The 25,758-nt window shown below is 31.0% G+C and overlaps 1 protein-coding gene across 2 annotated transcripts in view; it reads right to left on the bottom strand.

Annotated features, from left to right (window-relative positions):
* LOC139513047 (uncharacterized) overlaps nt 1-25,758 on the bottom strand; it is a 45,278-nt gene that overhangs the window by 3,995 nt on the left and 15,525 nt on the right. Inside the window, exons 2-7 of one of the 2 annotated variants that reach the window (XM_071301158.1) lie at nt 25,219-25,358; nt 20,362-20,581; nt 19,789-19,821; nt 18,379-18,435; nt 18,029-18,079; nt 104-235 (exon numbers count right to left, since the gene is read on the bottom strand). In XM_071301158.1, the coding sequence (XP_071157259.1) occupies nt 104-235; nt 18,029-18,079; nt 18,379-18,435; nt 19,789-19,821; nt 20,362-20,581; nt 25,219-25,347 (622 nt within the window). In that variant the 5' untranslated portion in view covers nt 25,348-25,358. Of the gene's footprint in view, nt 1-103; nt 236-18,028; nt 18,080-18,378; nt 18,436-19,788; nt 19,822-20,361; nt 21,607-25,218; nt 25,359-25,758 lie in introns of those variants that run through there. The other variant, XM_071301157.1, reaches the window with a different exon arrangement.

The following is a 25,758-nucleotide window of genomic DNA, read 5'->3' as shown; positions in this document are numbered from 1 at the left end:
GATACTATATTGACGAGAATTGTAATGGTATTTTGTTTATGAATGCATAAAATCATTACTATATGTTTAATTAAAAAAACGATACAATAGTATAATAACTTACAAGTTTTTTTAGAGTGATCAGCTGCTCGACTTCCAAACAATTTAGCATCGTTGACACAGTTAACTTTCTCATCACAGAAGCAAATTGACGGAAGGATGCTTCCATCTGTACATTTCTCGCAAGCATGACTACCTTAACGAAATACACAATGTTTGATTATAAATAACTTAAAGATATTCCAAAACGTAGTTCATATTTCATTTGGTCTTGTAAGTATGTGGGTTTACATCACATTATGGATAGTGATATAAATTGTATATTAATTAAACTTATACTCTTGCATATATGACGAAAAAGAACATATGTAATTATTAATCAAAGAGCTGAAGAGCTCTGAGGGAAAAGACGGCCATTGTTTCAATTTTTAGGGGGGTATCTTTTGATAGTCTACATACAAAGAATGAGCAAAAGAACAGCTAGAATATATAGAAAGGCTGACAATAATAAAACTAATTATTGTTTATTGTTATTTCATTTCCTTAGTCAAGAATTCATCATAGAGACAATTTGGACCAATGAGATCTACACCTTCTAAATCAAAAGATTTCATTAAAGTTGGGAGTTAATTATCTAAAATTCAATTGAATTTAACAGCTACTACAATATATTTTAGAATTTTAATTATGTACAACTGAACGGCAGGCTAAGACCATTCTCAATTTTTTGTGACAGTATTCTCAAGAAAGTGAGGACTGAAAAATCTATTCTGTTTTAATTTTTTTTTTTTTTTTTTTTCAACTTCAGATACTTTATTTCACTATAATAGTTGTTAACAAATCCCCTTAATGTTACAACAATGGCACTAAGGTTCTGCCCTGTATGGTTAATTACCAATAAAACCAGGGGATTTCATTGGCAAACTTTTTATAATTCTACATAGTATTGCGTGTTAGTTACAATTTACAGAGTAATAGCTGTCTACAACATGTGTGCATTACTTTACTTAACAATGAAAAAGAAAACGGAACTTTGACCGTTTTTTGTTTAGCTTTTAGTTTCTGATTAATCCACAGTGAGAGAGCATGGTTTCGATCAGATCGACCAAGAGGTCAGTATAATCGAATTATGATTGTTTTTTAGATAGTATCTTAGCATTCAAATACACTCAACATTGAATAATATAATATATCTGATATTCAAACAAAAAATTAAAGAGCAATTTTGTTTAGAAATTTTTCTTCTTTTTATTTCTATGAAATTTTTGTGATTCTCAAAAATCTAGATCAATCAAATGTAAACAATACAGACAGAGAATCAAATTTCTAAAATATTTCTTTGAAGTTTTCTCAAAAAGGAATTTTCCGGATGATATAAAATTTGTGTATCAATTTCGTTTTTTAGGACTGACATCATATTTGGTTCTCTTTTCTGATAAATAAAAGCATTTATAAATCACAAAGCAAACAATTGTTATAATATGATTAAGTACATAATATTCCACATCTTCAATTTTGTACCCTGTTACAAGATTTTTCAGACAAAAAACATGTTGACCAATATTAAGATCCATAAATATTTGGTGTAATAATTTCCAATAATTTTTTACCCATGTGCATTCAAAGAAAAAATGATTATAGCTATCAGATTTGAAACATAGCTCACAGTTTTCACTATTAATTACCTTCCAGCGATACAGATTATGGTTAATAGCTAAAATATTATGCAGTAGTTTCCATCTAAACATTTTTAATCTATTATCTTTTAAAAAAAGAAAGGTAAAAGATAGATTTTTCTTAATGAAATATATGACATTTTCGCCTGAAAGTTGTTTTTTCCATGAGCAAAAACCTACTGGGAGCTCTTTATTTGACCTGATTATAATATTATAAATTTCTTTAAACTTAATTTTATCTAAATTGTAATACAATCCATTACAAAACATTTTAATGTCTTGTGTTATGTTGATTTTATTATGTTTTGATATATTGCTCTTTTATTTTTGGATCCAAATTTTGGGTAAAGCTTTTCGAAGAGAAATTAATTCAGCGATCCAATTTTGTTTCTTTTTAAGTTTATCTAGTATTTTATGAGAAATTTCTCCTTTATCATCAATTACATCATTAACAAAAATTAGGTTTTCCTTTACCCAATGACTATAATATAAACTTTTGCCACATGTTTTTATATATTGGTTTCCCCAAATAACTTGCTTTCTTATTTCCCTATAATTATCAGGTACTTTTGTCTTCCCTCCTCCATTTTTAATCCAGCATTTCAAAATTTCATAGTAAAATGTAGGTAAGTTTTTAAGGTTTTCTAGTGACTTATGAGAATTAAGATTCATTTTAAATATTAAATTATTTTCCCCAAACTCTCTAAGATAAAAAGAAGGTATGATTTTCCAGTTAGCGCAAGTTTTATCAGTTAATCTTTTAACCCAATTTATTTTAATAGCTTCAATGTATGCATCAATATCTGTCATTTTTAATCCCCCTTCAATATAATCTTTTCTTAACACTGAGCGTTTAACTTTCTCGCTACCACCCTCCCATAAAAAATTAAATAAGATTTTTTTAAATTGACTTATAATTTCACTGCTTAGATTTATCAATGAAGCAACATATGTTATATTGGGAATAACTAGTGTTTTAATTATAGTTATTTTTCCTATCATACTCAGTTTTCTTTTCTTCCAATCATTTAGTATCCTTTCTGATTTTTCAAACTGTCCATCTTCACATTCTTTTTTGTTAAGGCCAAAATAAATGCCAAGACTTTTCACCTTATCTTTCCAATTTATACTTTCAAATTTGAGTTTGCAGTGTTTTAGTTTGCCTAACCATATACCTTCTGTTTTGTTTCTATTGAGTTTAAGTCCTGAAAAAGATCCAAAAGTTTCTATTAAATTAAGTGCATGTTTTATTTCATTTTTAGATCTTAAAAAGAGAGTTGTATCATCTGCTAGCTGTGAGATTTTTAGCCTATGAGTTTTTTTATCAATTTTTATTTGTATCCCTTTCAGATCATTATTATCTCTTATTCTACAAGCCAGTATTTCAACAGATAAAACAAACAGTAACGCGCTTAAAGGGCATCCTTGTCGAATTCTCCGTTGAATCCCGAAGGTTTCAGAAATCCACCCGTTATTTAAAATACATCCTTTTATATCACAATAAAGTGTTTTGACCCACTTTTGAAAAGACTTGTTAAATTCAATTTTTTTTAATATTTCCAACATGAAGTCCCATTCAAGTGAATCGAATGCTTTAGAAAAATCAATAAATAGTATAGCTCCATCAATATTAAAGTTTTCAGCATAATCTATAATATCTTGAATTTGGCGTACGTTGAATCCTATATATCGATTTTTAACGTAACCATTTTGATCTCTATGTATAATTAGGGGTAAGATTTTTTTTAGTCTTTGTGCTAAGGTATATGTAATAAGTTTTACATCAGTATTCAACAAAGTAATTGGACGGTAATTATCTAAGGACAAAGGGTCATTTTTTTTGAAAATCAATGATATTATCCCAATCTTTTGGGTCTCAGATAAAGTTTCATTAACATAACATGTGTTAGAAACATTCAATACAATATGCTTTAAATTTGGCCAAAATTGTTGATAAAACTCAACTGTTAAGCCATCTTTGCCTGGAGTCTTATTTATTTTCATATTATAAATAGAAGATGTTAGCTCTTCTAAGGTTAATTTACCATCCACTTGTTTGCTTTCATAAGGATTTAAAGAATGATCAATGGGTGTCTTTTCTATGTATGTCTTTAGAATTTCAGTTTCGGGACATGTACTTTTGTACAGAGATTTATAATACTCTTTACTTACATCTAATATTTCACTTTGATCAACAGTAACCTCACTGGTTTTGGTCATTAATTTATTAATAGATTTTTTAGCCTGTTTATTCTTTTCTAGGGATAAAAAGTACTTAGTATTTTTTTCCCCTTCCTCTACCCATTTTATTCTTGATCTAACTTGGGCTCCTTTGGCTTTAAAAGAGTAAATCTCTTCTAAATCTTTTTCTAAATTTTTTATTTGATTAAAAAGTTCATTATTTTTCCTTTCAGGTAATTTGTCTACTCTTTCATTTAAAAGATTTAGTTTGTTTTCCATTATTAAAATATTATTTTTCCTTTCTTTGGCTTTTGATTTACAGTATTGGATAGTAGACTCTCTTATGTCAGTTTTTAGCAGGTCCCACTGATTTAGGACATTTGTAAGATTAAAATTTTCCTCATACTTTTCAATTAACTTATTTATTAGTTTATTATACTGAGTATCAGTCAATATACTATTATTCATTTTAAAATATCCTTTACCCCGATTGTTTGCATAAATGTCTAATTTAATTGAAATAGCCAGGCGATCTGTGAATGAAATTTGTACAGGCCTGATATCAGCAGATACAGTGTTTATGCGTGCTTGTGTGCATATTATAAAAAAGTCTATTCTACTAGCCTCATTTGTAGAATTTTTCCTTTTCCATGTGTATTGTTTTTTATCTTTATTTAATTGTCTCCAAATGTCTATCAATTTATGTGTTTTAATTAATTGTTTTAAACCATTGACTGGCTTTTTAAATTTTTTATGTAGTTTATTATTCTTTGTATCTATAGTTGAGAGTAGATCATTCATATCTCCCCCTACTATTAGAGCACCAAGAGTGTGTTCTTCAATTAATTTACTTACTTTTTATAAAATTGTTTTCTTGCACGAACTTCATTAGGTGCATACAAGTTTACTAAGGTGAAAATCTTATCTTGAATTTCTATATTGATTATAATAATTCTCCCTTCTCTATCACAAAATTCATTAATTAATTTAAAGTCAAGTGATTTATTAATGAAGTAAGACACTCCCCTTGAATTTGTTGTGCCTAGGCTATGAAGATGTTTGCCGTGGAATTCATCGTTAATTTGCTTTATCATATCTTTTGACAAGTGAGTTTCTTGTGCCATTAAAATGTCGCATTTTTGTTGTTGAAACCAAGATTTTAATTTTCAATTGATAAAGTTCCCAGTTACAACTCTCATCACAGGGATACATGTTCTTATAAAATCAAATATGATTGATATAAGCTGTGTGAAGTTTTGTTTCCAGATCCCACATTTTGATATATCTGTAAAATTCATGAAACTACAAAAAGCAAAATTTAAAATTAAAAAAAAAAAAAAAAACTGACCACTACAATAATTATGTTGGTACGCAAAATTATGTTTTAATTGATGACTAATTATCATATATATACTTAATGTGACATTTTTAGTGTTCATATACATTAACTTTCATTTTAGTGGGTAATTACTCATCAATTGAGGTGCTCCTTAATTGGAGAAAGATTCTAAAAACATAACTTTACAGAAAGAATGAAAACTGCAGTTGCTCTCCCCAATCTCAATAGGTATAAACTACAAAAAGCAACATTTTTTTTTCTTTTTCTTTTAACCATTTCAATAATTATGTTGGTACACATTTTTTTTTTATATGTATATATAGAAGACTACTTATCATATACTAAATGTCACATTTTAAATGTTCAGAAACATTTACTTTGATTTTAGTGTAAAATTACTCATCAATTGAGGTGCTCCTAAATTAGAGGAAGATTCTAAAAACAGAACTTTACAAAAACAACGAAAACTGCCGTTTCTCTCCCCAATCTCATGTATCCCCATTGACATTGTTTACCGCGAAAGTTGACCTACATATTATCTGATTATAGCCTCAGATTAAAGCATTGCATGTTGGTGTGTGAATCATCTACACTACAGCAAACATCATAAGGTTTATATTTAACAAATACGGATTTTAAATTAGTATACAAATACTGTGAATGATTTTTATAATAAATAAAGGATATCCCTGTGTAGTGTGGCATTCCAACAATGACGTCACTAGGTTAGATATATTTAGAATATTTCGTAATACTGATTTTTCCGGACTGTAAAAGAAACGTATATAGTGTAAGGGAAAGCTCAATATACGATAATTTCAAGAGAAACAGAAGGGAAATGTGTAAAAAATGTATTTAAAGTCAATCTGTTCTCCTTGTCATCAATTTCAGTATGACATTTTGAGGGGGTTTCCAAACTATCAAAACAAAATGATTGACGTGAGGGAATGATACTCTGGCCAACCCCATTAGGGAATTGACGGCTTGAAGCCGTCTTTCCCCAAAAAGATATTGTAATCACATGTTTGATCAACAAATACTAAGATCAAAATATTCAAAGATTAGAACTGAAAACTTATGGCATTAAACAGGTTAACTGTTTATTTTAAACATATTTATTTGATAGTGGATTGAGAAACAAGTTTTGCAACTTATGTTAACCCCTTTCCACTTTGCGGGTGCGAGTGCTGCCTTGTAGCGGCATTATTCTGCTCTTTTTCGAAATCTACAAGGGTGTCTTTAACGTGCAAGAGTTATGGCTCTCTCTTAAAACTGGTCAGCCATTTATCGTCCCCTTCCGACGGACTATCATCGTTTCCTCTAGACCATACTCGCAAATGGTGCAAAGGAAGAGCCGAAAATTCAGGCCCTGAAATTTTCATCCCGGAACGGGAATCGAACCAGGAACCTTTGTGTTAGTAGTCCGGTTAATTGTTGACGAACATAGTATGGTGTTTCCCCTCTTTTCTCTGAACCCCGCCAACCTGTTATGGTTAATTATATTTCCATATAAATTCCATTCTAGGACATGCAGTTTAACGACAATTAATAACTTTTTTTCATAAAAATTAAGTAAAGGAACACAACTCAAATGACTGAGCTTTCATGACAATAGAAATGTAAAAAAAAGTAATATTCATGATATCAAATTGATTAAAGTCATGATATTATTGTTTTACTTTTCTAAGCAAAAATAAATAAAAAATATAATAATTCTTGGTGTATTTATTACGGAAGCCCTGGAGCCATGCAAAAAAAAATTTCAACTTGTGCGCACAAGTTACTAACTTGCGCGCACAAGTTACTATCTTGTGCGCACAAGTTACACAACTTGTGCGCACGAGTTATACAACTTGTGCGCACGAGTTATTAACTTGTGCGCACGAGTTGTACAACTTGTGCGTACAAGTTACACGTGATCTTATAGATATGCGCTGTTTTGCTAAAGAGACTTCTTTATGGAACGCCATAGCTGCCGAATACAAACATATGTTTATATAAATGAATGCACATACTTTCAATATCTGCACATGTTTTTTTCTGTGTATACACATACTTTTCATATATATGAACATAGTTTACTTTATATGCACTTACTTTTTATAAATATATGCACATACTTTTCCTACATATGCACATCGTTTACCTTATATGCACATACTTTTCCTACATATGCACATAGTTATCCTCATATGCATATACTTTTTTTTCTATGTATGCACAGACTTATTCTACATATGAATGACCGTTGGTTTTCCCGTTTGAATGGTTTTATACTAGTAATTTTGGGGCCCTTTATAGCTTGTTGTTCGGTGTGAGCCAAGGCTCCGTGTTGAAGGCCGTACTTTAACCTATAATGGTTTACTTTTTTAAATTGTTATTTGGATGGAGAGTTGTCTCATTGGCACTCACACCACATCTGCCTTTATCTATATATGAATGTACAAATGTAGTTCTGCATGTGAATACTTTTCTCAGTATATATGAACATAGTTTTTCAACGTGAGAATTACAATTCATATTATGCTTTTCTGTTGTTTTTTTCAAACTGAACTAAGGGTTCCAATATCATAAAAAGAATGTTTATTAAGAATTTCTAAATGATGTATGTTGTTCAATTAAGCAACTTTTGAAATCATTTTCATATGAATGCAATACTATTTTGGTATGTATTATGGTATGGCGCTGTTGTCTTCATCTATAGTCACTTGCTTTAATGCCATAACTTTGTATTTTGTATGAGTCGTTTGTATTACATTTTAACACAAGGATTATTATCACTAATGGCGTGTTGAATTCAGTGGTGTTTGTCCCAACAATTCAGTGAAAACGGATCACAAGTTATATTAATGCATTTAGTTTGGTTTCCGCACTCTGTCGTTAATTTGCCTTATCCAAAATTATTGAAATCCACACACAATGTTAATAATCACACAAAGTTAAGCCGAGTTAGAATTTGGGCAGTAATTTTTTGGACAATTATGCCCCTTTATAACTTGGAAAATTGAAAATTTTAAGCGGGGGTATTCGTGTTTTCAGACTTTTTTTTTTATACAGGTTTTATGTTTTATTAGAAAAACATTAGTAAGAGCCGAACGCACTTTGTCGGTGTGGGAATAATCTATAAACAGTGAATGTAAAATGTCATAGAGTAAGACAAAGGTATTACTGTCCAGCAATGGCGAAAACTATTTCTATAGAGCTTTATATTCGGTATTAAGATAGAATATCTGGATGCTTCATACTTTGTTTGTAATAGCCTTATGTTTCGAAGTTTCCGTCTGTCATATGTTCTTTGGTCTTGACTTATTATAAATGGTATGTGGCGACTGGTTGAACAAAATTATAGTTTTTTTGTCCTGTGAATTTCTCCCTTTTTATGAGTGATCAATGTTAAAATTAAGTTATTATGTACGTTTCTCAGATGTAATAACGCAGTAGGTCAACTATATGTGGCACATTTTCATGATTCATAATTCTTTGGTCAATGTTAAATTTTTTTCTATAAAGAGGGTATAAGAATGGCCCACTGAATTTCTTGATGTCTTTAACAAGATGCCTATTATCAAAATGTTAATCACAATCCAAATGTAGATATGTCAACGTATTTAAAGGGGCCATACTTGCTCGAACTATCCAGAGTTTTACATTTGCAGTAATATCAAGCTGGGCCCTTGGGCCTTTTTATCAATTTGATAAGTAGTTTTATATTATATCTTAAAGAGACATTAATATTGATAGAATCATGTATTCATTGTCAAGTTGTAAGCTTTTGAAAATTGGGGGTCGGGTTGGAGTAATGTATCTCTCTTGATTTTTTCTCTTTGTATACGAAAGTAATTATATATATATAACTTCGTTAAAATATTAAAAAAATAAACTGTTTTCACAGAAATGGTGATGTAACGCCTTTTTGTAATTTTGAAAATGCAAATGTTGAAACCAAAATAGCAATACTTTAACATTTAAGTTATGGAAATATTCAAAGTTGATGAACCACGACTGAAAGTACATGGCTGAACAATATCCATGGAAATGTGCCAATATACAACTACATACAAAATACCATGAACTTATCATAAGTCATTCCCTTTAAACAAACATAAACTTGTAAACTATGTAAAAGTTTCAATGTCAATGAACCATGATGAGGGGGTGGGCTTTATAACCTCCATAGAAATATGACTTGCAAATGCCAATAAATTTTCAAAGTCAATAGACAATTACTGAGGGGACAAGGCCAAATATTATCTATGAAAATGAGATGTTCCAATACTTATACAACTGCATAAAACATACTAGACCTAATCACAAACTAATACATTGCGAAGCCAACGCCGACGCCGTAAAAATAAAATGTATACGTATTGAAAAGCTTTAAAAAGGTGTGAATATCAAATATGAAATGACGTGCTGCAGTTCTAAATTATGATTTGTCTGATTTACTCTGCATTTCTTGTTTTGCGTATATATTTTCAGTATTTGGGGATTAAGGTGAGAGTGCAAAAACAAACAAAAAGAAATGAAATGTTCCTATTTATAAAGGAGCAGAACTGTAGTACAGCAGGTGACTTTTTGCGTTTTATAGTTTTTTACCTTTGTGTATGAGCTTTATCAAATTAAGAAGAGGCAAAGTTAAATTAGAGTGCAGCAAAATAAAGTGGAAAGATGGAAGGACAGACGGTAAAACGGAAGATCAAGGGTAATACATGTATAATGCCCCCATACGCCTATCGGCATGGCATAAACAATTTAACCCGTCTTTGGTCCTTTCTATAACATCATAATAATAGAAAACAATTCACACTTTGAGATCTTAGACTATACTGAATACTATGAAAACACATTAAAATTGGTAAAGAAAATGGCAATTTAAATTAAGTTTTATAAGAATGCATTTTTACAACTTTTGACCCGTTAGTGGTAATAATCCTTGTGTTAAAATTTAATACAAACAAATCGACTCCTTCAACGTTTTGACATGAAAACCAAGTGACTATAGATGAAGACAACAGCGCCATACCATCATACATACCAAAATAGTATTGCATTCATCTAAAAATGATTCCAACAGTTGCTTAATTGAACAACATACATCATTTAGAAATTCTTAATAAACATTCTTTTTATGATTTTGGAACCATTAGTTCAGTTTGAAAAAAACAACAGAAAAGCATAATATGAATTGTAATTCTCACGTTGAAAAACTATGTTCATATATACTGAGAAATGTATTCACATGCAGAACTACATTTGTACATTCATATGTAGAATAAGTCTGTGCATATATAGAAAAAAAAAGTATATGCATATGAGGATAACTATGTGCATATGTAGGAAAAGTATGTGCATATAAGATAAACGATGTGCATATGTAGGAAAAGTATGTGCATATATATATAAAAAGTAACTGCATATAAAGTAAACTATGTTCATATATATGAAAAGTATGTGTATACATAGAAAAAAACATATGCAGATATTGAAAAGTATGTGCATTCATTTATATAAACATATGTTTGTATTCGGCAGCTACGGCGTTCCATAAAGTAGTCTCTTTAACAAAACAGCGCATGTCTATAAGATCACGTGTAACTTGTGCGCACAAGTTGTACAACTCGTGCGCACAAGTTGTATAACTCGTGCGCACAAGTTGTATAACTCGTGCGCACAAGTTGTATAACTCGTGCGCACAAGTTGTGTAACTTGTGCGCACAAGATAGTAACTTGTGCGCGCAAGTTAGTAACTTGTGCGCGCAAGTTGGTAACTTGTGCGCACAAGTTGAATTTTTTTTTTTGCATGGCACTCCAGGGCTTCCGTAATTTATTATCAGCTACCCAAACAGAAAAATAAATGAAAAAATTGCTTTCAAATCGAGTTCAATCTCTTTCAAATCGTGTTTCTGCATTTTGTTTGTACCATTTGCTCATGTTACTTGCAATTTATCAAAGAAATTATAAATAAATCAGAATTCGCCAAACTCCCTAAAACTGATTTCTATGTGATTTCTTTCAATTGTATGATTTGTTAGCAATTATTATTATTATTATTATTATTATTATTATTATTATTATTATTATTATTATTATTATTATTATTATTATTATTATTATTATTGATTCCGTTTTTATGTGATTTCAATACGAAGCCTAGGCTCACACTGACCAGTAAGCTTTAAAAGGCCCCAAAAATACATAGTGTAAAACCATTCAAACGGGGAAACCAACGGTCTAATCTTAAAACCAGATGCTCCGCAGGGCGTAGCTTTATACGACCGCAGAGGTTGAACCCTGAACGGTTAGGGCAAGTATGGACACAACATTCAAGCTGGATTCAGCTCTAAATTTGGATTGTGATTAAATAGTTGACACAGCATAGGTTTCTGACACAGAATGAATGTGTTCTAATGAACTTAAAATTTTTGTTTCTCTTAGAGCAATTCACTATGCTGTTGAATATTAATCCTCTCAAAAAAATGTTTGAAGAAATTTTCTTTTTTATTTATGAAATTTCAAATGAGAAAAATTGAACCCAATTTTTTTAATCACATCCCCCTTTCCCTTATTCCAAAACTAATCTCAATTAAAATTTCTAATGGAGTTTGCAACAATAACTACTCATTTAAATACATCATAAAATATTAAGATGTAAAAAAACTGCTTGTTATCACTGAATGGTAAAGATTATTTTAATTTATCAGTTGGTAGTAAAAAGTGAATATACATTGTATATTGTATATAACAAAGATTTAAGTTGATTCTGGACAAAGAAAGATAACTCCAATTAAAAAAAAATCTTGCTATTGCACAATATTTTGCAATTAGATATTTCTTGCTTACTATTCTGGACAAAGAAAGATAACTCTAATTAATTTTTTTTTTGATATTTCACAATATTGTGCAATTAGATATTTCTTGCCATTTCGCAATACTTTGCAATTGAAAAGACTTGCTATTGCACAATACTTAATATAATAATTTTAGATCCTGATTTGGACCAACTTGAAAACTGGGCCCATAATAAAAAATCTAAGTACATTTTTGAATTCAGCATATCAAAGAACTTCAATATGATTTCAATTTTTGTTAAAATCAGACTAAGTTTAATTTTGGACCCTTTGAACTTTAGTGTAGACCAATTTGAAAACAGGACCAAAAATGAAGAACTACATACACAGTTAGATTTGGTATATCAAAGAACCCCATTTATTCAATTTTTGATGAAATCAAACAAAGTTTAATTTTGGACCCCGATTTGGACCAACTTGAAAACTGGGCCAATAATCAAGAATCTAAGTACATTTTTAGATTCAGCATATCAAAGAACCTAACTGATTCATTTTTTGTCAAAATCAAACTAAGTTTAATTTTGGACCCTTTGGACCTTAATGTAGACCAATTTGAAAACGGGACCAAAAGTTAAGAATCTACATACACAGTCATGACAGTTAGATTCAGCATATCAAAGAACCCCAATTATTCAATTTTGATGAAATCAAACAAAAGTTTAATTTTGGACCCTTTGGGCCCCTTATTATGTTGGGACCAAAACTCCCAAAATCAAACCCAACCTTTCTTTTATGGTCATAAACCTTGTGTTTAAATTTCATAGATTTCTATTTACTTATACTAACGTTATGGTGCGAAAACCAAGAAAAATGCTTATTTGGGTCCCTTTTTGGCCCCTAATTCCTAAACTGTTGGGACCTAAACTCCCAAAATCAATACCAACCTTCCTTTTGTAGTCATTAACATTGTGTTTAAATTTCATTGATTTCTATTTACTTAAACTAATGTTATTGTGCGAAAACCAAGAATAATGCTTATTTGGGCCCTTTTTTGGCCCCTAATTCCTAAACTGTTGAGACCAAAACTCCCAAAATCAATCCCAACCGTTCTTTTGTGGTCATAAACCTTGTGTCAAAATTTCATAGATTTCTATTAACTTAAACTAAAGTTATAGTGCGAAAACCAAGAAAATGCTTATTTGGGCCCTTTTTGGCCCCTAATTCCTAAAATGTTGGGACCAAAACTCCCAAAATCAATACCAACCTTCCTTTTGTGGTCATAAACCTTGTGTTAAAATTTCATAGATTTCCATTCACTTTTACTAAAGTTAGAGTGCGAAAACTAAAAGTATTCGGACGCCGGACGACGACGACGACGACGACGCCGACGCCAACGTGATAGCAATATACGACGAAAATTTTTTCAAAATTTGCGGTCGTATAAAAACAATACGACAAACACTAATGAACCACATCAACAAACGACAACTACTGAACATCAGATTCCTGACAGGTGCAAACAAATGCAGCGGGTGTAAACGTGTTAATGTTACCAAATCTTCATCCTTATTTGAAACAATAGTGTAACATCACAACATAGAAAGACACACTATAACATATTGATCAATTGAATTGGATAAACTTAATTAAAAGACATATTAACATAAGTCACGACACTGAACGAATAAATTTGATCTATGATACAATGTAAATACAAAATAAAAAAATAAAATAAGGGATGAATAATTAAAGTAACAGTATTATACCGCTGACAAATATTAAACAAATTCAGAAAATCAACAAAACCTTATACAAAATTTCGCCATTTACAATAATTTTATACACAGGTAAATGAATATAATTTTGCTGTTAGGTAAGACATGACTTGTGCAATGCCAAAATAAAAGTATCGACAAGCAGTAGGACAGGTAGGAAGGAGTTAACCTCTTCTTAGATACAAATGAACGTGGGTGTGTCTTTATACATCCTGTTTGAAAAGAAGACTAATCTAGTTATGTTTTAAGGTGTAATACCAACAAAAATGGTACGTCACATCCGGTTGTATACGAAAGTAGGTAGAAAAAATATTCCCTTGAATTTGACAGTTGTAGGTAATTAATCCTACATTATATGGCAGTAAAACATTTCTGTTTCATAAACATATGTCTTGGGTATTTCAAAACACCATTATTTTCTATTTTGGAATTTTTATAGAATATTTTGTAATCTTGAGGTTACATGGTGACTAAACCTTGTACACAGATAAAATAAGGGGAGAAATTTGATTGGTAAACTTCCAATGATGGTTATTTTCTTATATGCAATGAAATGTTGTATGAAATTTTTTTCTATAGTACTGGACAGGATAAAACTTTACTCATACCATGAATTTCTTTATTTGAAAAAAAGATAAATTCTGCACATTTTTTTGAAAAGTGCAAATTAAACAAAGAATAATAAGGGAAAATCAATGGTGGTATTACACCTAATATGGGAAGCTGTATATGCACCTTTAACCTTGTGAGTAATTTAATGTGTTAAAGTTTGTTGCTATTTAAGTGAAATATTACATAAAATGAAATTATCTGAGTGGATTTAGTTCCAAAACACATTTATGAAAGAATTTTCTTGAAATAGGACTCTACCATGAATATTCAGTTGACAGAACAAGCCATACTAAGTGTATTTTTTTTTAATTGGGAGGAAAGGGGGGGGGGGCTTTTTCTCCTTATGTTTTATATTATGCTATGATAGAACATTTTCCTATAAAACACTTAAGTAAATATATAGTTATAAGTAGATGAAATTATTTTTAATGCTGTAACGACAAATTATTCACTAAAAGAAAAGCCTTTTATGTCCCTCTCTGGAACGCGGCGTTTATTTAGTTTTTACGTAAGGACTTATTGAAACCTCCTTGGAGACAGTAAACTTTTATATGGATTGTTCATTCTAATAAAATCATAAATGAGTGAAAGTTACCCCATTATTTTTATTTATTGGCCTGAAAAGTTGAAATTTTGAGGAAATGATGTCATAGATATATGTCTTGGGTATTTCAAAACACCATTATTTTTTATTTTGGATTTCTTTAGAATATTTTGTAATCTTGAGGTGACATGGTGACTAAACCTTGTACACAGATAAAATAAGGGGAGAAATTTGATTGGTTAACTTCCAATGATGGTTATTTTCTTATATGCAATAAAAAGTTATGTGAATTTTTTTCTATAGAACTGAACAGGATAAAACTTTACTCAAGCCAAGTATGTCTTTATTTGAAAAAAAGATAAATTCGGCACATTCTTTTGAAAAGTGCAAATTTAACAAAGACTAACAGGGGAAAATCAATGGTGGTATTACACCTTAATATGTCAAAGACAAAATCGACATTAGTGTCAATGTAAACTGTAATATTTCCAAGATCTAAATACAACTTTGGTAAGATAACCTTTACTAATAAGTTTGTTAAAAGGTTCGATGATTTTACACGGTACACATACTAATTTCTGCGCTTTTAGTACAATATTACCGTAAAACTTGGAGACAGTAAACTTTTATATGGATTGTTCATTCTAATAAATCATAACTGAGTGAAAGTTACCCCTTTTTTTTTATTTATTGGCCTGAAAAGTTGAAACTTTGAGGAAATGAGAGGTATACATTAACCAAAATAGACCTTTAAAAGAAGACAAGAGGTCCATTAGTGGTATTTATCTTCATAAAATCATCTTGTGAATCATTTTCAACTGTTTGTAGGCAGATAAGATAAATATTTGATCATTTATTGGTCCACACTCTTTTCTATCTTGATGCGGCTTGGTTTGGATGACAAAATCGACATTAGGGTCAATGTAAACTGTAATATTCCAAGATCTAAATACAACTTTGGTAAGATAACCTTTACTAATAAGTTTGTTAAAAGGTTCGATGATTTTACACGGTACACATACTAATTTCTGCGCTTTTAGTACAATATTACAGTAAAGTTAAGGATGTGAAATACCGTTTTTAGCTCATCTGGCCCACAGGGCCAAGTGAGCTTTTCTCATCACTTGGCATCCGTCGTCCATTGTCGTCAGTCGTTGTTAATTTTTACTAAAAATATTCTCCGCTGAAACAACTGGGCCAATTTAACCAAACTTAGCCACAATCATTATTGGGATATTTAGTTTAAAAAAAATGTGTCCGGTGACCCTGCCAACCAACCAAGATCCCCGCCATGGCTAAAAATAGAACATAGGGGTGAAATGTAGATATTGGCATATATCTCTGAAGCCAAAGCATTTAGAGCAAATCTTTCAGTAGAAAAATTGTTCATCAGGTCAACATCTATATGCCCTAAAATTTTCAGATGAATCAGAAAACCCATTGTTGGGTTGCTGCCCCTGAATTATTATGTTAAAGGAAATTATGCCGTTTTTGGTTATTATCTTGAATATTATTATAGATAGAGATAAACTATAAAAAGCAATAATGTTCAGCAAAGTGTGACCTTCAAATAGGTCAACATGACCAAAATGGTCAGTTGACCTCTTAAGGAGTTATTGCCCTTTATAGTCAATTTTTAACAACTTTTCGTAAAGTTTTGTAATCTTTTACAAAAATCTTCTCCTTTGAAACTACTTAAACAAATTTAACCGAACTTGTCCACAATCATAATTATGGTATCTTGTTTAAAAATGTGTCCAATGACCCCGCCGGCGAACCAAGATGGCCGACATGGCTATGAATAGAACATAGGGTAAAATGCAGTTTTTGGCAAATATCTCTGAAACCACACCATTTAGAGATTATGGAAGGGAATACAATTGTTCATCAGGTCAAGATCTATCAACCCTGAAATTTGTGATATTAAGAAAATTTTGCAGCTTTTGGTGATTATCTTGAATATTATTATAGATAGAGATAAACTGTAAACAGCAATAATGTACAGCCAAGTAAGACCTACAAATAAGTCAGCATGATCAAAATGGTCAACTGATTCCTTAGGGAGTAAATGCCCTTTATAGTTAAGTTCTAAGTATTTTTTATGGTTAGTTTATTGGGAACCACTTGTGGTAGGTCAATGATATTTGGTATGCAGTTGTATATGCATTAGCACATGCATTTCATTTCCAAGGGGAATATTTGGCCCCTCAGCCATGGTCTATTGACCTTGAAACATTTGCTCAGTTTATATGTATTAGTTTGTGATAAGATAAGTTTAAGATAAAGGCTTATGTAAAGTCAATAATATTTGGTATGCAAATTTATTGGCATTTGCCAGTCTTATTTCAATGGAGATTTCAAAGCCCTACCCTCTCATCATGGTTCTTTGAATTTGAAACTTTTACATAGTTAACAAGTTAAGGTTTTTTGTTAAGATATGTTTAAAGGGAACGACTTTTGATAAGTCAGTGGTATTTGGTAAGCAGTTGTATTAACATTGGAACATCTCATTTCATTGAAGATTGTTCAACCAGGTACCTTAAAATCATGGTTCATAGACTTTGAATATTTGCCTAACTTACATGTTATAGTTTTGATATTTAAATTTTAACATTTGTATAATCAAAACTACAAAAAGCCGAGTCATATCTTTGGATAACAGTTTATTTTAATGCTGGTACAAAGTTATGTTTATTGTGAAGTGAACTTTCTAAAGTTATAACAAAATAATTTTAATCCTGATTCAAATTTCACTAAAAATGCACGGTGTCCTATGGGGATCTGAATAGAGATACAGAATATTAGGTAGCAGTTCAACATAAAAGGCAAAATATAGATTGGAGAAAAAATCCAACAAAAAACCCCACAAAGTTTGAGAGTAATAGGGTTCTGAAACATAAAGAATAAAGAATGAAAAAAATATGAGAAAATGATCTAATGAGCTAGAGAATAAAGAAATGAAATACCATTCATCTCTAATGAACACATGTTCTAGTTTTCATCTATGTTTGTCCTGAAGTGACGTAGATTACAACAATTACTCATGGCAGTCACTGTATATGTTAATAACTTACTTCCCGATTTCTCTTTACCAGTCCAACATATTGTTTTTACAAGTTGTGATCCTACAAAATATGGAATAACTGTTTGATATAAATTTTCATGAACAAAGTTGAACCTTGTTATTCTTTTTTTTCTCATAATTATAAAAAGGCGAGTAACTGAGTCCAATATAATTAATTCACAAAGTAGATAACTACTTCTTCAGATAAACACAATCAATGACCTATTCTTGTTTTTAACTTGTTCAGGCAGACATCATTACATTCATTAATGTGAAATGCTACCATAGTTTATTTGTTATTATACAGGAATTTCTAATTATTCAATTATTTTGTAGACCAATCTCAATTATAACACTTACCTATTGTACAATAGTCTTCATTTGCAAATGTGTTATTCAACATTTTCATCAGAAAATCTGAAATTTTAAACAAATTTGATAAGTAATCATATTCTGTCTTAACTACATGTCAGTGATACTTTGAATCCAAGTATGCACAGTTTCGTAGTTGTGTCAATATGTCTTTTAATGTTTTTTCTGTTTCCTTCTATACCGGGTCATGATTCACCTACAAATGTTTGTTATTTTTTTCGTGGAAAAAAAAACATCATTGTTTTTTCATGGTTTTTTCTTTTTACTGTATGGTCAATGATAGAATTATTGTTTTTTCTTCGGTTATGTTTTCCCCCTTCATAATCAACTTCATATTCAAATATTCTGTCTCTTTTTATGTTTTCTCGTTAATGAAACTTCTGCAATGGGTGTTCAATATAACAATGAGGAGATGTGACATGATTGCCAATGATTCAACTATCTTCCAGAGACCAAATGGTAATGCTCTTCAATTTTGTACCTTATTTGGCTTTTTAACTTTTTTTGGATTCGAGCGTCACTGATGAGTCTTTTGTAGACGAAACGCGCGTCTGGCGTATATATAAGGTTTGATCCTGGTATCTATGATGAGTTTATTTAGTAAGCAATTACAGGTTACGGTCACCAATGAGAAAATTTCAATACATATGGCCTTTAAAAAGCCACCACAAGAAAAATGTGTAACAATTTAAACAAGAAAAGTAATGGCTTTATTTTTAACAAATTTACGAAAATCAAAATTATAACAGGCATTAATCAACAACAACCACTAAACTAGATTAAGTTCTTGAAAGGGACACACACATAAAGAATCATCAAACATGTGTGTTAGCGCTCTTCCGTCTCCTTAATCTGAAACACGGTTGTAACCGCTCAGCAATGAAAATTTTTCCTATTACCGTCTTTTGACTCCGGATAATTTTTTTCAACAGGCTACCTTCTCTTTGGTTTAACATTCTTGTACTTGGTCAGGTTAAAACAATGGAAAGAAGTAAAATCAGGAGTTCAATCGGTGCAATTTTTTCGGGTCTTTTTCTCGACCAAATAATCGGATAACAGTAAACTTTTCACCCCAAATGGCACCGATTATATGTTTGGTTTTACTTTTTTTCGGTTGCGTTAACCTTACCAAGTATCAGGTTGTCATACAATATATAAGTTAATCTGTCGAACATTATCTAATTCGGAATCAGACGTTTGTAATATCGGCTGAACTCAAAACGTCATTAGGAACAAAAAAAAAAACACTAACATAAAAACAAGACACACAACGCACCGACATAAGAGTACCCGCAGCAACAAAAGCTAGTTCGGAGTCAACTGCAACTAATAAATAAATGTTGTTCGTTTTTTATTCTATCTTGAATCTTAATATATTTTCATAGAAACAGTACTCACCTTCAGATGTTTCGTAGTAGCACTTCTCCAAACCTAGAAATAAAAAAGAAAGATGAAAATGAACACTTCTGTGGATCTGTTAACAAATTTCTTCCTTGCTACATTGTACATTCATTTCTTTTTAAAATGTTATCAAGCGAAAACTTTAATTGGGTTGGTGTCCCCACCGTGTGCGCGTTTAGTTACCGTTGTCGTTACACTTGTTATAAAATGAAAATATGCACACAATTATACATGATGTACATTTAGGGACGACATCAAAAGTTCAATATAGGATAAAACAAAACTTAATTCATATAGTTTTTTCACTGACCCTCCTACCCCCTATTAACTTAATTTTGGAAAAATTGATTGACCAATAAGAATATTTCTAAAATCGATCAATTAAACAAAACTTGCAGCAATTTTGACCCCCCCCCCCCCCCCCCAAACTATTTGAATTAAGTTGTCTATCCTTCATTTCTTGTTTGATGTCGTCCCTTATATATTGATCCTAGAATGTTCTAATTATTTAGACGAGAAAATCTGTCACTGTGCTAATTTTGTGGGGATTATGAACACAAAGAAACTTACTGATGTAACTCGTATTAGGAGATGGTGTTTCATCAATGATTTTGTCCTGTGCATTCTGTTGATTTGTTTGATTACTGAATGCGTTACTTGAACCTTCCTCGTTTGTGCGATTACATATTGTTGTATTGCCGTTGTCCTCTGCCTCCTGTTGATGTGTTAGGTTACATACTAGTAGACCAATTAGTACTCCAACTATTATAACACATATCACCGCTATAAACTTCTGAAAAGGTTGGAAAAGAAACAAAAAATGTAGAAAAATTAGTTTTATAAATTGTATAATGTTAATATCTCGAGTAGAAAGGTTTCCATCTAGGTGAACTAGATTCATACTTGATGGTTTTCTTTTTAGTTTGATACAATTCCTCATGTTTTAACAGAGTATTAATTGTTTTTGGTTAAAATTTGCATAATTAAATAAAGAAGCAATTGAAATTTACCAATACGAGCACCTGTTAAAAAAGATAAAGCAAACGTTATAAAAATAACAACGCTTGTGTTACTAATGAGTTTGTTGATTATTTCATGAATAAAAATATGCAATAAAAGTTAATACATAATAAAGAAATCGTAATGATTACCGTAATGTATTGAGAACATGATGATATAAAAGAAAATAGTCCAATGAAGCGTACAGCATAGGTCAGATTGCCCTACCTACATTTTAATGGGTTGGTTAATAAAGAATTGAAATTGTTAGAAATACTTAGAAATAACAGCTACGGTTTTGTTTCATTTTTCTTCATGCGATAGTACTACGTCAGATTTTTCCGTACATTTTTTAATGTAAATATTTCTGGTGGTCTATTTGTTCATGCACTTACACTAGTCTAAGAGTCAAATAGAAGCGTAAAATATATAGTTTTTTGTCTATTTCGTAGGTACTCCAATTGTTCTGGTAAACTTTAAGCAAGTAACAATTAATTAATCGTTCAAGAGGGAAAAAAACATTATCAATCATAGTGTTTCATTCTTACATCACTTTGATTGATCTGTAACATACAGAATATTTTTTTGAGCGTGAACAATACAATTTAACTCCATTGGAAATGAAGACCTGGAACTTGCTCTTAATTGAACAACGACATTTGTATCTAATAGCATACTTATCACTAATTTGTGTCTGCAAAATAAATCTACCACTTTCTTTCTCTTACTCAACTTGCTTGGACTTGTATCATCAGATGTGTCAGGCAGAGACCCTTGTAGTTCGATAACAACTTTGTTCTCCGTGGCCATACTTTGAAAACCTATATCCATATTTTTGAATATTTATACACATTGTATGATTGTTTTACGTCAATTTTTAATTGATACAGTGTCAAGAGAGTCTATTATTTTGTACACGTGTCAGATGTGATCTTTGTGACCTCGTATATCTACATGTAAGTTATAGTAAGTTATATGTAAAATAAAGTTATGAGATAAATAGATGAGAAATGCTAGAATAAAATCTTGGAACCTATGATGTGCATTATTCCACACCAACTATATGCACAATGTGATTGGCAAAAAATAAAAACAAGAACTTAACATATTCCTATTATGTTATGGACAGGATCAGTGTCTCACACATGCCGTGTTTCATTTAACTATTACAAAATATTCCATAATAATGAAATATCCTTTATATATTTTGTTTCCACCTGGATCTCGTATCAACAGACTGAATATTATCATTTCCTAGGCACTTACAAAGTTGGTAAATGCTCATTTGTGAACAGCCAGACATATATTATGTTTTTTTCATTGGGTAATTCTTTAAAATTAGTACACAAACTGTTTTCTATATCCAATAATGATGTTCTCTGTTCGCTATATAAAGGACAACTTATTGTAAAATGGTTCTCATCTTCAATAGATTTTAATCTATGTGATAATCATGATAGTATATAAAATCGGAGATCAACTTACTTGTTCGTAATAAATAACCAGGAGGAATTCTTTACATTCTATGATAAAATTTAGTATTGTAGGTTTATTTTAGTTGTTCAAATTCATTATCTATAATACAATTCTTATATTTTTCTGAAATTTGGCAAACATCGTCAATCACGTTTCACGAAATTTTACTACCGTTAAAAGTACGAATAAAGGATCAAATAATAGATATAGTGATCAGTCCCAAGACAGAAGCCTTTTTTAGTCTTGTATGTTTTTTTTAAATTTTAGTTCATTTATATGTTTTGGAGTATATAAAGTATGACATCCATTTTCACTGAACTAGTACATATTTTTGTTCGGGGAGCCAGCTGAGGTCCACCCCGGGTGCGGGATTTTCTCATTGCATTGACGACCCATTGGTGACCTTCGGCTGCTATCTGCTCTTTGGTCGAGTTGTTGTCTGTTTGACATATTCCTAATTTCCATTTTCTATGGTTCTAATAAAATATTCATTTTTAATTGATACAGTGTCAAGAGAGTCTATTATTTTGTACACGTGTCAGATGTGATCTTTGTGACCTCGTATATCTACATGTAAGTTTCAAACGGTGTTTTCCAATAAATGGAAGACCTTTTTTCTATTGATACATATATGTATTCAGTGTATAGATATACAATGGATAAGTGTTGATTCTTGAAAAAGAAACAATGAGCCCGGAGCTACTATAAATGTACCGTTATACAAAAATTTATTTTTAGATAGTGGGGAAACTATAGCTTATCCAGCAAAAAAAGAGACTTTTTAATAAGAATCTCTATACATCAAAGAAAACGTTTATAAATGATATTCACAGGACTAACTTTTTTCTTTCTGATAGACAAAACATTGATTTAGAGGGGAAACTAAAAAGCTCAGATATCATGTATTTAAAAAATAAAAGAAAGGAAAATCTCCTGGTTTGGATGATTTGACCACAAAGTTTTTTTTGTAAAAGAATAATTATAAAAGGCTTATATATTGGTAAGTGTACACGACTTATATGTGACCTTTTACAAAAAGTAGACGAGGAAGATATTCCTGGCTTGCTTGTCTTGTTACATTTTTGAAAAGCTTTCGATTCTCTGGATCGAAACTTTATATCCGAAGCTTTGATATTTCTAGGTTTTTGTGACACAAACGTCGTTCACACCACTATAATTCAAAATGGTTGTATTCAAAATAATGGCGATCTATCTGATTTGTTCTAGATGGTGGGGGTACTACAAGAGGATACGTTATCACCTAACCTTTTTATTTTATGTTTTGAATTGCTTAGTTCATCAATAAAATATGAAAGCCCAATTTAATGGAATGAAGATTAAAATCTTTGAATTTTTACTCAGCCAGTTTGCTGATTATTCGACTTTGATCCTGCAGGATAGTGAAGACTCTCTGAACAGTTCACTGTCTAAGAAATGCTCGTTTTATTCATGCTCTGGTTTGACGGCTAAATTTGTTAAAAAAAGATGTGTCCATATGTCAATGTGTCGATTGAGATATGTAGATGTGTAAGTGTTTTTATTTATAAATCTAATAATGCCCGATTTACTCATTGATAATGCTCAACTGGGAACTATTTGTTCCGTATACTCCAGTTGATCCTTGTATGGATTGGGAAAAATGGGCTGTGGTGAGGAGCTACACACAGCTAAAACAATGCTATGGAAAATCGAACCATTAAGGAAATTTCAAACTCCTAGAAATTCAACAGTGTTTGTCTAAAGTTGATGTATGTGTTCATAAATATTTAGAAAAATGTAAAAAAGTAAACAATCTTACTATATATGGAAAAAGTTTATTTGTGTAAAAGAGGGGCGAAAATACCAGAGGGAAATTCAAACTCATAGATCAAAAATAAAAAGTGACAACGCCATGGTAAAAAAAAAGTAATTATAAACCCGTCAAATAGTACAATTCGGAAAGTCAAATCCTTGGAAAGTGAACGGGATTGTAGTTACGACATTAGGGACATATCCGATATCAACTGTGAAACGGATATTCCGTAACAGTCAACATACTCGTGATGGCGTCCGTAAAACTTACGAAGGGTTGATTTCAACTTCACCATTTTGAACTCTTGGTTTTCTAGCTTCCTTGTGAGCAGCAATCCTCTACCAAGGAAATCTTGATGGAAAATACAAGTCCAGGAATATCGCATCAATTAGGAGATACATACTCTGTATGCAGGTGCTACTAGAATGTTGCTACATACAAATGGAAAGTTAACAGTTGTGAATCTGAAATCATCTCTTTTGTCTGAAAGCTTTGTTTTCAACCGACCCTCATTGTCATTTCCTATGTTAGTCAAGATATGAAGCAAACTTTACTGTATCTGTTGTATTCTTTATCTCTAGTTTGATAAGATAGATGAGTTCAACATAGTCACCAAATTTTAGAAATATTTAGTTAGAGAAAATCATCTGTATAGCGGAAAGGTAAGTTAAAATTAAAATGATATTGCTAACTTTTTTTTGTTCCTACTAGAGGTTTCCCGATTTGCTACGGTACCAACCGTAGTACGAACTGGAAGCCGTCATTGAACTTTTGAAATTAATTCATTTTTCTTCATGCGATAGTACTACGTCAGATTTTTCCGTACATTTTTTAATGTAAATATTTCTGGTGGTCTATTTGTTCATGCACTTACACTAGTCTAAGAGTCAAATAGAAGCGTAAAATATATAGTTTTTTGTCTATTTCGTAGGTACTCCAATTGTTCTGGTAAACTTTAAGCAAGTAACAATTAATTAATCGTTCAAGAGGGAAAAAAACATTATCAATCATAGTGTTTCATTCTTACATCACTTTGATTGATCTGTAACATACAGAATATTTTTTTGAGCGTGAACAATACAATTTAACTCCATTGGAAATGAAGACCTGGAACTTGCTCTTAATTGAACAACGACATTTGTATCTAATAGCATACTTACCACTAATTTGTGTCTGCAAAATAAATCTACCACTTTCTTTCTCTTACTCAACTTGCTTGGACTTGTATCATCAGATGTGTCAGGCAGAGACCCTTGTAGTTCGATAACAACTTTGTTCTCCGTGGCCATACTTTGAAAACCTATATCCATATTTTTGAATATTTATACACATTGTATGATTGTTTTACGTCAATTTTTAATTGATACAGTGTCAAGAGAGTCTATTATTTTGTACACGTGTCAGATGTGATCTTTGTGACCTCGTATATCTACATGTAAGTTATAGTAAGTTATATGTAAAATAAAGTTATGAGATAAATAGATGAGAAATGCTAGAATAAAATCTTGGAACCTATGATGTGCATTATTCCACACCAACTATATGCACAATGTGATTGGCAAAAAATAAAAACAAGAACTTAACATATTCCTATTATGTTATGGACAGGATCAGTGTCTCACACATGCCGTGTTTCATTTAACTATTACAAAATATTCCATAATAATGAAATATCCTTTATATATTTTGTTTCCACCTGG

The sequence above is a fragment of the Mytilus edulis genome, chromosome 2 (assembly GCF_963676685.1).
Source record: "Mytilus edulis chromosome 2, xbMytEdul2.2, whole genome shotgun sequence".
NCBI lineage: Eukaryota > Metazoa > Mollusca > Bivalvia > Mytilida > Mytilidae > Mytilus > Mytilus edulis.
Note: the sequence above shows the minus strand (reverse complement) of the source record. Positions and strands in the feature narration are given on the sequence as shown.